General features: G+C 40.7%; 1 protein-coding gene across 5 annotated transcripts; it reads left to right on the top strand.

Annotated features, from left to right (window-relative positions):
- The first annotated feature begins 4581 nt into the window (after positions 1 to 4581).
- Positions 4582 to 13403, top strand: ypel3 (yippee-like 3). 5 transcript variants are annotated; one of them, XM_060902010.1, is made up of 6 exons: positions 4632 to 4722; positions 4955 to 5005; positions 7437 to 7555; positions 7643 to 7686; positions 7774 to 7882; positions 12536 to 13403. In XM_060902010.1, exons 3-6 carry the CDS (start codon positions 7439 to 7441, stop codon positions 12623 to 12625), a joined length of 360 nt encoding a protein of 119 aa, XP_060757993.1. In that variant the 5' UTR covers positions 4632 to 4722; positions 4955 to 5005; positions 7437 to 7438; the 3' UTR covers positions 12626 to 13403. The 5 variants fall into 5 exon arrangements, with proteins under 5 accessions (XP_060757995.1, XP_060757992.1, XP_060757993.1 ...); XM_060902012.1 differs by lacking the exons at positions 4632 to 4722; positions 4955 to 5005 and adding an exon at positions 4582 to 4614; XM_060902009.1 differs by lacking the exon at positions 4955 to 5005 and having other exon boundaries at positions 4623 to 4722.
- Positions 13404 to 14559: the final 1156 nt, after the last annotated feature.

The raw sequence follows: 14559 nt of genomic DNA, 5'->3' as shown, positions 1-14559 counted from the left end.
CAGTTATCATTTAGAGATAATTGTACGGCAAATGATGTACATCATTTAAGCTGAATAAGAAAATGTATAATCATTGATCTAGTGAGGTTTTCTGTCAGGAGATGTTTATTTAGCGTTTATGGAAGGAGTCTCCAGTGACACTGTTTTGGAACGGTAATTTTATCATCGCAGGAAACAGAGGACTTTGTGTTCTACTGTTTCTCTGACATAGCAAGCTGCATTTTTGAATCCAAGAGCAAGTTGAAGGAACAGCTGTTTAAATACTATCTGGCCAAAAGTTTGTGGACACATGACCGTTACATTCATATGCGGTTCTTCCCTAAACTGTTGCCAGAAAATCTGCAATGGGATGTTCAGTGAGCACATACAGTATGGGTATGATATTTGGGTGTCCACATACTTTTGGCTATGTCATGTAGCTGCTCTTCTGCATAACATTCTACGTAACACTGATGTCACACTTACATGCGCCACCATTGCTACCCTTGTCCTGGGGGACAAGTGAACTATGTTTACATACTGAAGATAAGCGATATTTAAGATGTCAGATGTCTGTAGTTTGAAGAAAGCTTTATTACAAGATTACTTGGATAATCTAAATCAAAAAGAAGCAAAGGATAGATATATGCAGAAATTAGAGCTTATTAGTGGTTATGATCCATACAAAATTCCTCGAAATGATTGGAGTGACGAGGTAGATTTGTGGCCTAGTGTTACCTCCATAGATGTTGGAATGTACCTTCTCACTGCATTTTCTCTGTTTTAATAAAAAAAAATATTGTTTGCTGGGGGCGGCATGGTGGTGTAGTGGTTAGCGCTGTCGCCTCACAGCAAGAAGGTCCTGGGTTTGAGCCCCGGGGCCGGCGAGGGCCTTTCTGTGTGGAGTTTGCATGTTCTCCCCGTGTCCGCGTGGGTTTCCTCCGGGTGCTCCGGTTTCCCCCACAGTCCAAAGACATGCAGGTTAGGTTAACTGGTGACTCTAAATTGAGCGTAGGTGTGAATGTGAATGGTTGTCTGTGTCTGTGTGTCAGCCCTGTGATGACCTGGCGACTTGTCCAGGGTGTACCCCGCCTTTCGCCCGTAGTCAGCTGGGATAGGCTCCAGCTTGCCTGCGACCCTGTAGAAGGATAAAGCGGCTAGAGATAATGAGATGAGATTGTTTGCTGGAAGAGAAGAGCAGGGAGGATTGAGAATCGAGTGGCTGTGGTTTGTTTATACTTGATACTAAAACTTGTAGCGTCCTCGCAACCATCGCAAAGACACGTACAAAAAGCCCAAAAATGCCTCCTTATCCGGGGTATAAACGATACAGGGTTTATCTTGTAGTGTCCTGATCCCCAGATCTTTATTTAACCCAGTAACATATAAACAGTTGTACTCCTCCATGCTCTTCCAGGTTTTCATCTGTTTGTCCGTGTAGAACGATGTCTGCAGCACCGGGTAGTTTGAGATGTCGGGGAACTCAACAGATGGATAATTTTCCAACTCATATGAAAAATCCTTCTTTACTAGCGTGTAAGGATCTAATCCCATCGCCAAGAGCAACTTTCTGAAGGTATCTTGACCGTGCATTGGCCTCTAAACTGCGAAAATAGTCGGAGATGGTTTCACTAAATTTTGACATGCCAGATCGGTCTGTCTGACCACCACTTCATTCACTGGAAGTAAACTCACAAGTAAAAGTCAAGTGACTGAATACAACCTCGTAAAGAATGGCTGGAAAACCTTTAACTCTGTAGATTGTCAGTGAAAAAAATGTCAAGATCATGGCTGCACACTGCGACTGTATGGCAGGCCTTGGAGAGAGCTGTTCTCACAGAGCATCATTGTTGTTGTGGGCTTTAAGCTGGAGAGAAACAAAGGGATTCACTGACAGTTACAGATAAAAAGGCGAACTAGGTTCTTCCTACTGCTGTGAAAAAATATCCTACTTCCAGATCAGAGATATTTCCTTTCTAAAGAAATGCCCAAGTCAAATTCCTCAGCCATAATCAGAAGTTCAAGACAAAGTTCCAGCGAAATGGTAATTCCTTTTATATTTTTCTCTATTTGACCAACCAAAAACAGTGCAAAATGAACCGTGTTTAAGACAGATTAAGCCTTGCTTACAGGAAAGACAATGCCTGATTGTCCCCCAGGAGAAATTATCACGTGATGCATGACATCACGTGCAAGAGGTCTATCCCAGGTTAAAAACAGGCCTGGCTCCAGCTCTCAGTAACAGGGTGGGCCTGGGAGATTTTGTGGGGGGCAATTTATATACAATATACAAATTATATACATGAATATTCAGAAGAAACAGGATATTTTAGACAGAAGTCCTTCATCAGCTGTGCTCTACATACAGTGCTCAGGGTAAATGAGTGCACCCCCTTTGAAAAGTAACATTTTAAACAATATCTCAATGAACACAAACAATTTCCAAAATGTTGAAAAGACAAAGTTTAATATAACATCTGTTTAACTTATAACGTGAAAGTAAGGTTAATAATATAACTTAGATTACACATTTTTCAGTTTTACTCAAATTAGGGTGGTGCAAAAATGAGTACACCCCACAACAAAAACTACTACATCTAGTACTTTGTATGGCCTCCATGATTTTTAATGACAGGACCAAGTCTTCTAGGCATGGAATGAACAAGTTGGCGACATTTTGCAACATCAATCTTTTTCCATTCTTCAACAATGACCTCTTTTAGTGACTGGATGCTGGATGGAGAGTGATGCTCAACTTGCCTCTTCAGAATTCCCCATAGGTGTTCGATTGGGTTCAGATCAGGAGACATACTTGGCCACTGAATCACTTTCACCCTGTTCTTCTTCAGAAATCCAACAGTGGCCTTAGATGTGCGTTTAGTATAGAGCAATACATCTGTGAATTCATGATGCCATCAATGAAATGCAGCTCCCCGACACCAGCAGCACTCATGCAGCCCCACATAAGGACACTGCCACCACCATGTTTCACTGTAGGCACCAGGCATTTTTCTTTGTATTCCTCGCCTTTGCGACACCATACAGTTTTGAAGTCATCAGTTCCAAAAACATTTATCTTGGTCTCATCACTCCAGAGTATAGAGTCCCAGTAGTCTTCATCTTTGTCAGCATGGGCCCTGGCAAACTCTAGGCGGGCTTTTTTGTGCCTGGGCTTTAGGAGAGGCTTCTTTCGTGGACGGCATCCATGCATGCCATTCCTCTGCAGTGTACTCCGTATTGTGTCATGGGAAATAGTCACCCCAGTTTGGCTTTCTACTTCTTTAGATAACTGCAGTGAACTTGCATGCCGATTTTCTTCAACCCTTCTCATCAGAAGACGCTCCTGTCGAGGTGTTAACTTCCGTGGACGACCTGGACGTCTCTGTGAGATGGTTGCAGTTCCATCTTTCTTAAATTTTTGTACCACTTTTGCTACAATATTCTGACTGATAAGTAAAGCTTTGCTGATCTTCTTGTAGCCTTCGCCTTTGTGGTGTAAAGAAATTATTTTCTTTGGGGAATTCTGAAGAGACAAGTTGAGCATCACTCTCCATCCAGCATCCAGTCACTAAAAGAGGTCGTTGTTGAAGAATGGAAAAAGATTGATGTTGCAAAATGACATCATGAATTCACAGATGTATTGCTCTATACTAAACGCACATCTAAGGCCACTGTTGGATTTCTGAAGAAGAACAGGGTGAAAGTGATTCAGTGGCCAAGTATGTCTCCTGATCTAAACCCAATCGAACACCTATGGGGAATTCTGAAGAAACAAGTTGAGCATCACTCTCCATCCAGCATCCAGTCACTAAAAGAGGTCGTTGTTGAAGAATGGAAAAAGATTGATGTTGCAAAATGTCTCCAACTTGTTCATTCCATGCCTAGAAGACTTGGTGCTGTCATTAAAAATCATGGCGGCCATACAAAGTACTAGATGTAGTAGATTTTGTTGTGGGGTGTACTCATTTTTGCACCACCCTAATTTGGGTAAAACTGAAAAATGTGTAATCTAAGTTATATTATTAACCTTACTTTCACGTTATAAGTTAAACAGATGTTATATTAAACTTTGTCTTGTCAACATTTTGGAAATTGTTTGTGTTCATTGAGATATTGTTTAAAATGTGACTTTTCAAAGGAGGTGTACTCATTTACGCTGAGCACTGTACATACATACATAAATTATGTCTAAAAAGGTTCTTTCTCCATCTTGGATGGGTGAGCCAGCCTTGTGATTGGGTGGGCCAGCCTTGTGATTGGATCCAGGCCTGGTTAAAAATCTCATTCATTAATACATTAAAAATTGTAACATTTTATTTTTATGAGAAAATAACCCATATCCATATGGTCACAGTAACTTGCTTTGTATCACATTACCCCGTCGTTGATTATCTTCCTATTACAGCACAGCCCCAGGTGTTTATTTGCTTACAGAACGTGTTTATGACAAACTTTGAAAAAGGGACTATGTTGTGATGAAATAAAGACAGACGTGTTACGTCATCACGCAGAGCTGCATTTGATTAGCTAATTTGGGTCCTGGAATTCACTCTCTAAATTCTGATTGGTTGAACGGTACGTCACTTATGCCACGTGACGCGGTGAAATTATTTAAGGCGGCGCGGTAAGCAAACGGTAAATATTTTGGCTGCGTCGCAGCTTGTGATCTAACAGTTTTAACCGAGTAATTTTTTTTAAATTACAAGCTTTATACTTTATTCTTCGCAAATTGCTAATATTTAGGTAAGTCTTTGCTAATGTTTAGTGGCTAGCTGCTTGTTGGGTCCTGACTAGCTGTCTCGTGCACGTTCTGTTTGTTTGTTTATTTATTTGTTTGTTTATTCCTGCACTATCGCAAGGTCACTGTTCAGATTTACTTTGCACGGATAATATTTACATAAGGTATAAATCTGTCTTGCTAGTTTAGTGTGATATTGGTGGGATTTTTTTTTTTGTTGCTTTGTTTACATTGCAGTTTTTCACCTGCGAAATTGAGGCACGTGACGTCACGCAGCTTTGCAGCATGGTATATTTCATAACTTCATAAAAAATAGCATTTTCATCTAATATAAAGACTGAATTCTGTTTATTTTGGCATTGCACCAATGTCCTAGTATGTTTAGCACAGCTACAGTGAAGGCTACCAGGCCGTGTGTGGTGTTGTTGTTGTTGTGAGGTTAAACCCGGAAGTGTCTGAAATAATTTCCACACTACTGATAAACACAAACCAGGTCTCAACGACCACACATTTAACCTCTTGTAGAATATAAATAACTTATTCTACGAGTCTGTCCAGCAAACTTCAGATATTAGATTAGACAAGTCTAAGGAATCTTGTTTCTGACACCAGAGCCAGCATCAGACTACTTTATTGTCCTTACATAAAATGGGAAGTTGTCTTTGGCACTGACATGGAAGAGAAAAACATCATACATCCAAAATAGCCCTTAAGAACAATGCATTGCAATGAAATACTGTAAAATGAGCAAATGGCCTAGTCGGTTCCATTTTAGTCTAAAAAGCAATGAAAAAAAAAATGAAGCAGCCTTGGGACCAAAAGGTTGCTGGTTCGATTCCCTGGACCAGCAAGAATGACTGAAGTGCCCTTGAGCAAGGCATTATAACCCCAGGCTGCTCTGGGTATGTTGTACGTTGCTCTGGATAAGAGCATCTGTCTGCTAAATGCTATTAATGTAATGAATAAAAGAGAAAATTAAATGTGTGGATCCTGTGGTACTTATTTGAGCAGTCAATGGCCTTACTGAGAATGGTCACAGCTGATGGGATAAGAAATTTTTTATAGCCGTTGTGACTGCAAGTCTGCAGCCTGATGGCAGCAGCTGAAATGCATGGTGGAGAGGATAGGTGGGATCCTGATAGATCTGGATTGCTTTTTTTTTTTTTGTTAATGCCTGAGAATGCAAGTCCTGGAGCTGAAGTTATCAGAATTACTTTATTAATCCCTGGAGGGAAATTCATGTCCCATCGTTATGCCAAAAGGTTGCCGGTTCGATTCCCTGGACCAGCAGGAACGGCTGAAGTGCCCTTGAGCAAGGCATTATAACACCAAACTGGCTCCCCAGGCTGTTCTGGGTATGTTGTTCGTTGCATTGGATAAGAGCATCTGTCTGCTAAATGCCATTAATATAATGAATTAAATGCCATTAATATAATGTAATTATGCCCAATGATGTTGGTTTGTACCAGTTTTTTTGTTGCACAGAGATTTACGTGCCATGACAATGTTGTATGTAAGGACACTCGGTTAGTGATTTGTAAACCATAGGTGTGCTGGCTGGTGTTGAAGCGCCTCAGTTTCAGAATCAGAATTTGTCATTGTAATAAGTACAATGAAATTAAAAGCTAACCTTAAAGTGCAAGATGACATATCAATAGAAAGACGAACACAAGACCACAAAATAGAACAGTACTCAATGTACAACACATTTACAAGAAAAAAAAAAAAGTGCATAGTGCATTGGTTATTATTGCACTATTGAGGTAGATAACTAATATGGAACAGTCAACAGGGAGTAGGTTAGTGCATGTTGGCATTCAGAAAGGTTATGACTTCCATTTAATAATGGAAATGTTTCTCATAATTAACTTTCTCCGTTTGATTCATAATTGACAGGGTGTCTCATAACGAGATTCTTACTGCTTCTCATAAGTGAGATCTTGAGGTATTCCTAATTGACTTAGTATTAGTATTGAGGTTACGATCTCCTAATGAAGGTAATTTTGAGAATGTTGTGGGATGGTCAGTCTTTATGATGTCATAATGACACATTCTCATTCTTGACGTGCTGTGACACCATTCCCCCCCCCCCCCCCCCCCCCCCCCCCCAAACTGTTGGAAACAAGCTTCATCCTCCTCTTTATTGAATTTTGTATGCTACAGGTCAGGATTGTAGGTCAGTGGAATTTTTCAGCCTAGGTTATAATTTTTAACCCAGTTCATAATTTGCTACTTGTATTAAGGAGACTTGCTATATCTAGGGTTAGGATTTGGGAAGACTCTGTATTTTAAGCTACTTGATGCTGTAATAAGACTGGACTCATTAATAAACTCAAAATGTAGATCATTCCTTCCATCGCAATTGTCGCTGGTCTCCTGGTGAAGCTGTTGGGTTCAGAATCAGAAGGTTCGGAGTTTGAATCCTGGTTATGTGTGAAAATATTTAAAAATGCTCATTAGGTAGATAGGAATAAGTAGATGGCGGAAGTGGATGGAAGAAAGCGAGACAAGAACTGATGGGGAAAATCCCTTTTAAGAATTAGATCCTAAATTTTATCTAGGTTGGAAATTATGCACTAGGTTAAATGTTTTGACCTGTAGCATGTACATAAATGCTCTGGCTACTCATTAAAATACGGTGCATGTCAATGTTGCTCCATAGGTCTGGATGATTCTCTTGTCTTTTGGGAATTTGATTTCTTGACTTTTTTCTTTTTAGCCATGGTGAAAGAAACTAAAGCCAAAACTTTCCAGGCGTACCTTGACTCCTGTCACCGCCGTTACAGCTGCGTCCACTGCCGCGCTCATCTAGCCAACCATGATGAGCTCATTTCCAAGGTGAGCCTGTGAAATGTGCATGTGATTATGCAAATGTATATATTACAATAATTTGTGAGCACAAGATTGAGAATCTTTCATTTTCAGTCTTTCCAAGGAAGCCAGGGTCGTGCCTATCTGTTCAACTCTGTGTGAGTATCTGACCCATTCGTTAAGTAGTATGTGCATGTTCTGCCATCTTGTTTGGAGTTTTATTCTGTGCTGCTTGATGGTTTCAGGGTGAATGTGGGCTGTGGTCCGGCGGAGGAGAGACTGCTGTTGACCGGGCTTCATGCTGTGGCTGATATTTACTGTGAGAACTGTCACACCACTTTGGGCTGGAAATATGTAAGCACACCTTTAAACACCTCTGAAGCACTTACAAGACATGCAAACACATGGAGTATCTCAGAGCTTTTGAATGGTTGATTCTGATTGTTCAGAAGGTGTTTAATTTTCTAGAACAGCAGCTCTGCGGTAAATCACAGGTTTACATTTATGTACATGGACTATGGTGGACAGTCCACAAAGTGTAAAAGGGATAACTAAGTCTTAAAGAAAAACAATCTCTAGTGTTGGTGCTTTAACGGAACAGCCTTCAGGGCTTTGTGGGTTTTTTAAATCTTGGAGCTGGACTTGGAGAAGGTCTGTTTATTGCTGCTATGTACATAAAAGTTGAACATCTCTTGCACGTTAAACATTAAATGGAAGTATAAATTGTTAAAACAAGTGTTGCCAGGCAAAACAAACCTCATCCGATAGCACTTACGATTAATATGAAGGAAGATATCGTGAAAAATAGGTACCCTATGGGTACATGTGGCTACTGCTTATAAATAGTTTTGATACCATGTCCATACAGTAAATATAGCATATATTTACTGAGGCAGTAGCCACAAAAATGAAGCGTAATCCAAAAATGAACAATTTTAAAAAATCACTGGAGTAAAATATACCAAGTGTCTCTACTTTATATTCTACTCTTACATCTTAGTTTTCGAAACTGAAACCTCCGAACCGAGGTTGCCATACACATGCTATAGAGATCTTGCAGTCACATGACTGGAAAGTACACAGCCGCCATTTTGTCAGTAAAAAACACCGCTGAATACTGCTGCACTCGTGTACAAAATGGATAAATTTCAACCGACGGACTACATGGCTCATTTTTCTAATGAACAGAACTCGATACATGTCTAAAATAAACGACCTACGGATTAGTGACCCTTATGGCTTACCGGACGTAGTTTTCACGACCGTGTCAGTGGATATGGAACTGCGAGAGGTGGAACATGTATAATTACCTCATAAACTCCCTTGCTGTTCAGTGGTGAAGCACTGCGTGCTTATAAATCTCTGGACAGTTATCTTTACAGAAATTCATGTGACCCCTAAAAATGTAAAATAATTTTATATCTAGAGACTACATTGATTGTCACACCACTAAAGACCCAATCCACCTCCCCGCCCCAAGCCTTTTCTCAGGTTCCCACTTCCTGGAATTTTTTATTAGCAAGTCATATTTATGTTGCGAATAACCACATGGATATACTGAAATAAATACATGGCGAACCTGAGATGAAATGGTCACTGCACAGGCGCCAGTGATCGTTCTTTCCAGTCGGTTCCCATGCCTTCTTGTTGTTTGCATTGGCCCGGCCGATAGCAGCAATCCACTTTGCACGCCTGTCAGGGTCCCGTGCCCCACGGTAATATTTGAAGATTTGGGCGAAAAAAAAAAAACCCAAAGTCAGTGTTGGAAAGACGGCGGAAATATGGCGTTTGACCGACAAAATGGCGACTGCTTACAATCTGGAGCGGATGTGATGTCACGTGCAAGATCTCTATTGCTATGACCGAAACTCTTATTTCCTGGAAATGGCCTGGCGCTAGAGCTCAGTGGAATGCACGTTCCCTCTAATAAGCATAAACATGTCTGAAAACGATTTCTTTAGTCCTGTCTATTTATTTCGAATGGTGAACCAAATTGATCCATATACACTCGCTGGCCATTTTAATCAGAATATGCGCAGTGCGCGATCATTACACTCTTGTATTCTTACGGCACAATGACGTAGCGGCTAGTGCCTCTGTGAAGCAGTAGCCACAAGAAAAACGATTGTGACCTTTTTGGTGACCTTGACTAGATGACCCTCAATGTTGGAGGTTCTATTTGAGACCAATGCCAGTCTATCCTGAAAGTTTCATGAAGCTTGATCCAGCAGTTTTCCTGTAATATCGTTAACAAAAAACAAACCTGACTGAAAACAATACCTCGCCCTGCTTACTCTGTAGGGGGCGAGATAACTAATACTTGCTAGCAAATTGGTACAAGAGGAATTACTGGGATGTGCTGCTATTGGAAAATAATTTGGGATGTTGATTTTCTTAACAGCATACCCCAAGCATCTTATTGCTTTAGCCATTAGATTGTCAGTTAGCAGAGCGGTTCTCTAAAGTTTAAAGCTTGTTAAATGCTATGGTGGGTTGAAAGGGCCCCAAATTGGGCAGACCTGTGCTATAATTTGAAGTCTTCCCATACTTATAAAACTTTGGGTCTTTGGAGCAATAACGAGAGATTAAAAAAAAAAAATTAAAATTACTAACCTGTGCATGTTTGTGTACATGATGAAAATGTACAGAACAGATGTGAGGATGGTTTTCTGCTTGTGCATCATGTGCATGGGTTTGGAGAATGGGGACTTGCAGTATTTATGTAGTGATATTGGGGGACTGTTGATGCTGGGACTATTAATGAGCTTTTCAAACTGTAGTGATCAATTGTAGTTTAAATGATTAAAGTTTGAAAGGGTAATAGGCAAAAATCCAGATGTTGCATGATTTACTGTGAAACTGGTAATGTTTCCAGTTCCATTCCTAGTTTGGATAAAAATAGAAACCGATCAAAGCACAGTTTTGCATGCAGTGTGCAAGAATTCAAACTCAAATACTTGCCGTTAAGGCAGCAGACCTCAGACCTGTGCTGGCATCCTGTCTTTGAGATGTGGTAGATTGAATGGGATAAATGTCCTGAAAACAAACTGCATGAAATTAACCCCGTTAAAGATGGGTGGGATATGGGCGGCACGGTGGTGTAGTGGTTAGCGCTGTCGCCTCACAGCAAGAAGGTCCAGGTTCGAGCCCCGTGGCAGGTGAGGGCCTTTCTATGCGGAGTCTGTATGTTTTCCCCGTGTCCGCATGGGTTTCCTCCGGGTGCTCCAGTTTCCCCCACAGTCCAAAGACATGCAGGTTAGGTTAACTGGTGACTCTAAATTGACCGTAGGTGTGAATGTGAGTGTGAATGGTTGTCTATTGCTGCTTTTCCACTACCAACGCGGCTGAGTTGGGCTGAGCCGTGCTGTGCTGAGTTGAGCTGAGTGGGGCTGTTGGAGTTGCATTTCGACTACAACCGCGCTGAACCGTGCTGGCTGGAAGTGGGTGGACACATTGGGTGGAGTTAGCGAAAGTGGGTGGACGTCACGTGATGTCGTTAGGCGGCGCAAACAGTGACATCAGTGACCTTTTAAGCGGTAGTCTCACAACCCGGATAGTAAACAATAAACATGGAGGACATGGAGTCGTTAGTGTTGCTGGTCTTGGTGCTGTGGCTTGTCACCGACAACACCAACAGATACTGGCAAGAGCGTATAGATAAGGTGAGGCGCATAAGGCTTCATAATTCTTCCGGGTTTACGGTGTTTACAGATCCCAGCGTGCTAGCAGGGCGTGTGTGGGCATGTGAGGACACTCCTCCTCACCAATTAGTGCACAGGGGAGTGTCTCCTCACGCCCCTAGCCCCACTCGGCTCGGTTTGGCTCGCTTCAGCCCCACTCCAAAACCGTGCGAGTTTTGGGTGCTGAGGAGGGCTGAAGTGAACTGAGTCGTGCTGCAATGAGGTAGTCGAAACGCGAGCCGTGTCGGGCTGAAGTGAGCTGAAAAAGGGTAGTGGAAAAGGGCCACATGTGTCAGCCCTGTGATGACCTGGCGACTTGTCCAGGGTATACCCCGCCTTTCGCCCGTAGTCAGCTGGGATAGGCTCCAGCTTGCCTGCGACCCTGTAGAAGGATAAAGCGGCTAGAGATAATGAGATGAGATTATTGATTGAGCATATTTTACTCTGCTGCCCTGGACTAAACACCATAGAACTGTGTGGGTTTTTTTTTTTTTAAACTCAGTACCTTGGATGTTTTTAAGAAGGTGCCATCACCAAAAGTGCTTAGTTTGTCATGTGTGTTTAAAGCAGTGCCTTCATTTAGTTTTATTTTTTAAAACATTTTATGTAACTTTTTTTACTTTATAAAGTAATTGTAATATCTGCTTAAAATGTTTTGATATCCACTCAGATGCTGACAGGTCCTTTATAAAAAAAAAAACACCTCACTTGCCCATTAATGTAACTTGTTAGCAGCCAGTAACCTAGTGTGTTACACTTGTCATTTGATTGAAAGCACAACATGATGGATTTAGATGTATATTGTTTAGTTGAGTGTGTCGATCATTCCTGGTAATGTTGACTAAAATTGTAACGATTAATTTTTCGATGAACTATTAATCCCGAGGGAAATTCTTGTGCCAGTAATCGCTCCATAATACAGTCGAAGTTAAAATAGAATGCAAGCTGAAAAAACTGTACAGAGACAAATGCCTAATGGAACAATAGAAATACTGCAAGTATAAAGAAATGCTTTGTATAAAAGGTTTATCAAATCTTTGAGTCAATTTAGAAAACAATACTGTGTTGTCCCACTGTTGGTTATTCTGCTAGTTGGATGATAAAATGCCACTTACGAGCTACTTGATTTTAGGAAGTACATCATTTCCACCTTCCTACAGGAGCATGCCTTTAAATATTTAAATGAAATGATTGTTTTTCTGCAATTATTCGTTGATCAGCTGTACATGTAAACATGCTTGCTGTCTTGAGCTCACATGGTGTGAGCTGCTCTGTTCTTTAAGCATGTGAAGAGCTTCACCTCAGACTTGACTCTGTCTCTCAACAGGAACAAGCGTTTGAGTTGAGTCAGAAGTATAAGGAGGGGAAGTACATCATTGAACTTTCTCACATGATCAAAGACAATGGCTGGGACTGAAGGTCTCGGTGTTGACCAGCATGATGTGGATTTTTTTTTTTTAAATTGTACTATTAAGCACTTTTTTCATCCTTGATAACAGTTCAGCAGTTTTGCATTTAAATGTGATAGAAAAATCAGTAAGATCATAAGTTGCTCTCCTACGTATCTGAGAGTTGGACAAAAACATAGCAGCTTTACTTTATCTCAAACTTTGCTGGACATTAAATACAGCATTTCAGATCTAGTCCATTTAGTGTAATTCAAGGCTGGGCAAAATTTTGACCTTTGGACCTTTTAAGTGACTGTTTTCTATTTTAGGTTCAGGTTTAAAAGCACGAGGTAGCAGATGTGATTGTCTTGGATAAATGTTTTACTCTGCATTATTTTGAGGTATCCTTTTTATTTTGGTGTGAAATGCATTGAGAGACTGAAAGCAATGTGCAATATGTTTGTGTTTTGAGCTAATGAAAATGTTTTTCATAATGTAACTTTTCCTTTTAATAAGTTTTTTTTTTTTTCCAAGGTATAAAGGAATCTTGTTCATGGCTTGTCGCATGTAGACCAGATGTACGTCACATCAGTTACAGCTTAATGTAGAAAGTAATTATGAACTTTTTTCTTGAGGAAATGTAAATAGACAAGCCATTAGATCATGGTAGAATCTTAGTCCGTAGCAATGTTCTGTAGACGCCAGGTCATTTTGGTTTATTTTTATGAATTGGTGTTAAATTGTGATGAATGAATGTTGACTTTATTGTATGTAAATACAGATTGTATAAATAAAAATAAGAATTCACATTGGTGTTCATGTATGCAACTTTTATTTAAAAAAAAAAACTCCATTTGGGAGCAGTAGTGCAGCAGGTTGTATTTCAGCCTGAACTCCAGGGTCTTGGAGTTTGGGTTCTCCAAAGTTTGTGTTGTCCACATGTCCATGTGGGTTCTCCGGTCTCCTCCCACAAGCATGTTGGTAGGTGGCTTGGCCAAGTGTGTGTGTGCTTGGTTCGCTGAGATGGACGGGTGTATCATTCAGCAGGGAAGCCATGGCCTAATGGAAGCAGCTTTGGGACCAAAAGGTTGCTGGTTTGATTCCCTAAACCAGTGGGAATGACTGAAGTGCCCTTGAGCAAGGCACCCAACCCCAACTGCTCCCCAGGCTGCTCTGGGTATGTTGTATGTTGCTCTGGATAAGTGTCTGCTAAATGCTGGTCATGTAATGCCAATTGTTCCTAGAATGGACTTTGGACCCACCATGACCCTGACCTAGATTGTGGTTACTAAAATTGAACGAGTATGTGCGATTTAGCAATTGTTTTTATTGGAAGTAACTTGTTTGAAGCCAGCCTGTGTTGCCAGCTGCAGTGTTTTTTGCCAAATTTTCAGTCTAATCCTGTACATGAATAAGCCACATTATTGGTCAATTCAATTTACAGATTAATTTAAATTGGTTTGGTTTTGTCTAGATTTTGGCTTGTGTACAAAGAGAAACTTGAATGTTTTTCTGCCTGATGGCCAACTTTTTGTAACCAGTATTTTGACACCTGTTTCAGGAACCTTATTTCCTGTCTGCTGTAAAAACAGGGTAACTGTCTAATAGACTAAAGTCCAAAAGCGTATAAAATTGCTTCAACAGTAAATAAAGGAAGTGGGTTAATGTGAACAGCTAGAAAATCAGCTACAGTGAACTGTTTTTTGGCATGTGCACACTACTTCCTATGATTCCTTGTTTCATAGAGTGGTGTGGTGGTTTTTTTTTCCCCCCTCCCTTCTTTCTCCCATTTTCTTTGAGCTGCAAGTTCAGGAAAACTAGGCTCAAGCACTGAGGATCTCCATTAGCTTTTTATTTGAAACTTGAAAAGCTCTCCATCTCCTGGTTAAACTATGCTATTAAGTAACAGGCCACAGTACACTTGGTCAATATCAAGCTCAGGACAACAAATAATTAGTGGCCA

This window comes from Neoarius graeffei, chromosome 20 (genome assembly GCF_027579695.1).
Source record: "Neoarius graeffei isolate fNeoGra1 chromosome 20, fNeoGra1.pri, whole genome shotgun sequence".
In the NCBI taxonomy this organism is placed as follows: Eukaryota; Metazoa; Chordata; class Actinopteri; order Siluriformes; family Ariidae; genus Neoarius; species Neoarius graeffei.
This window is presented reverse-complemented; position numbering and strand designations above follow the sequence as displayed.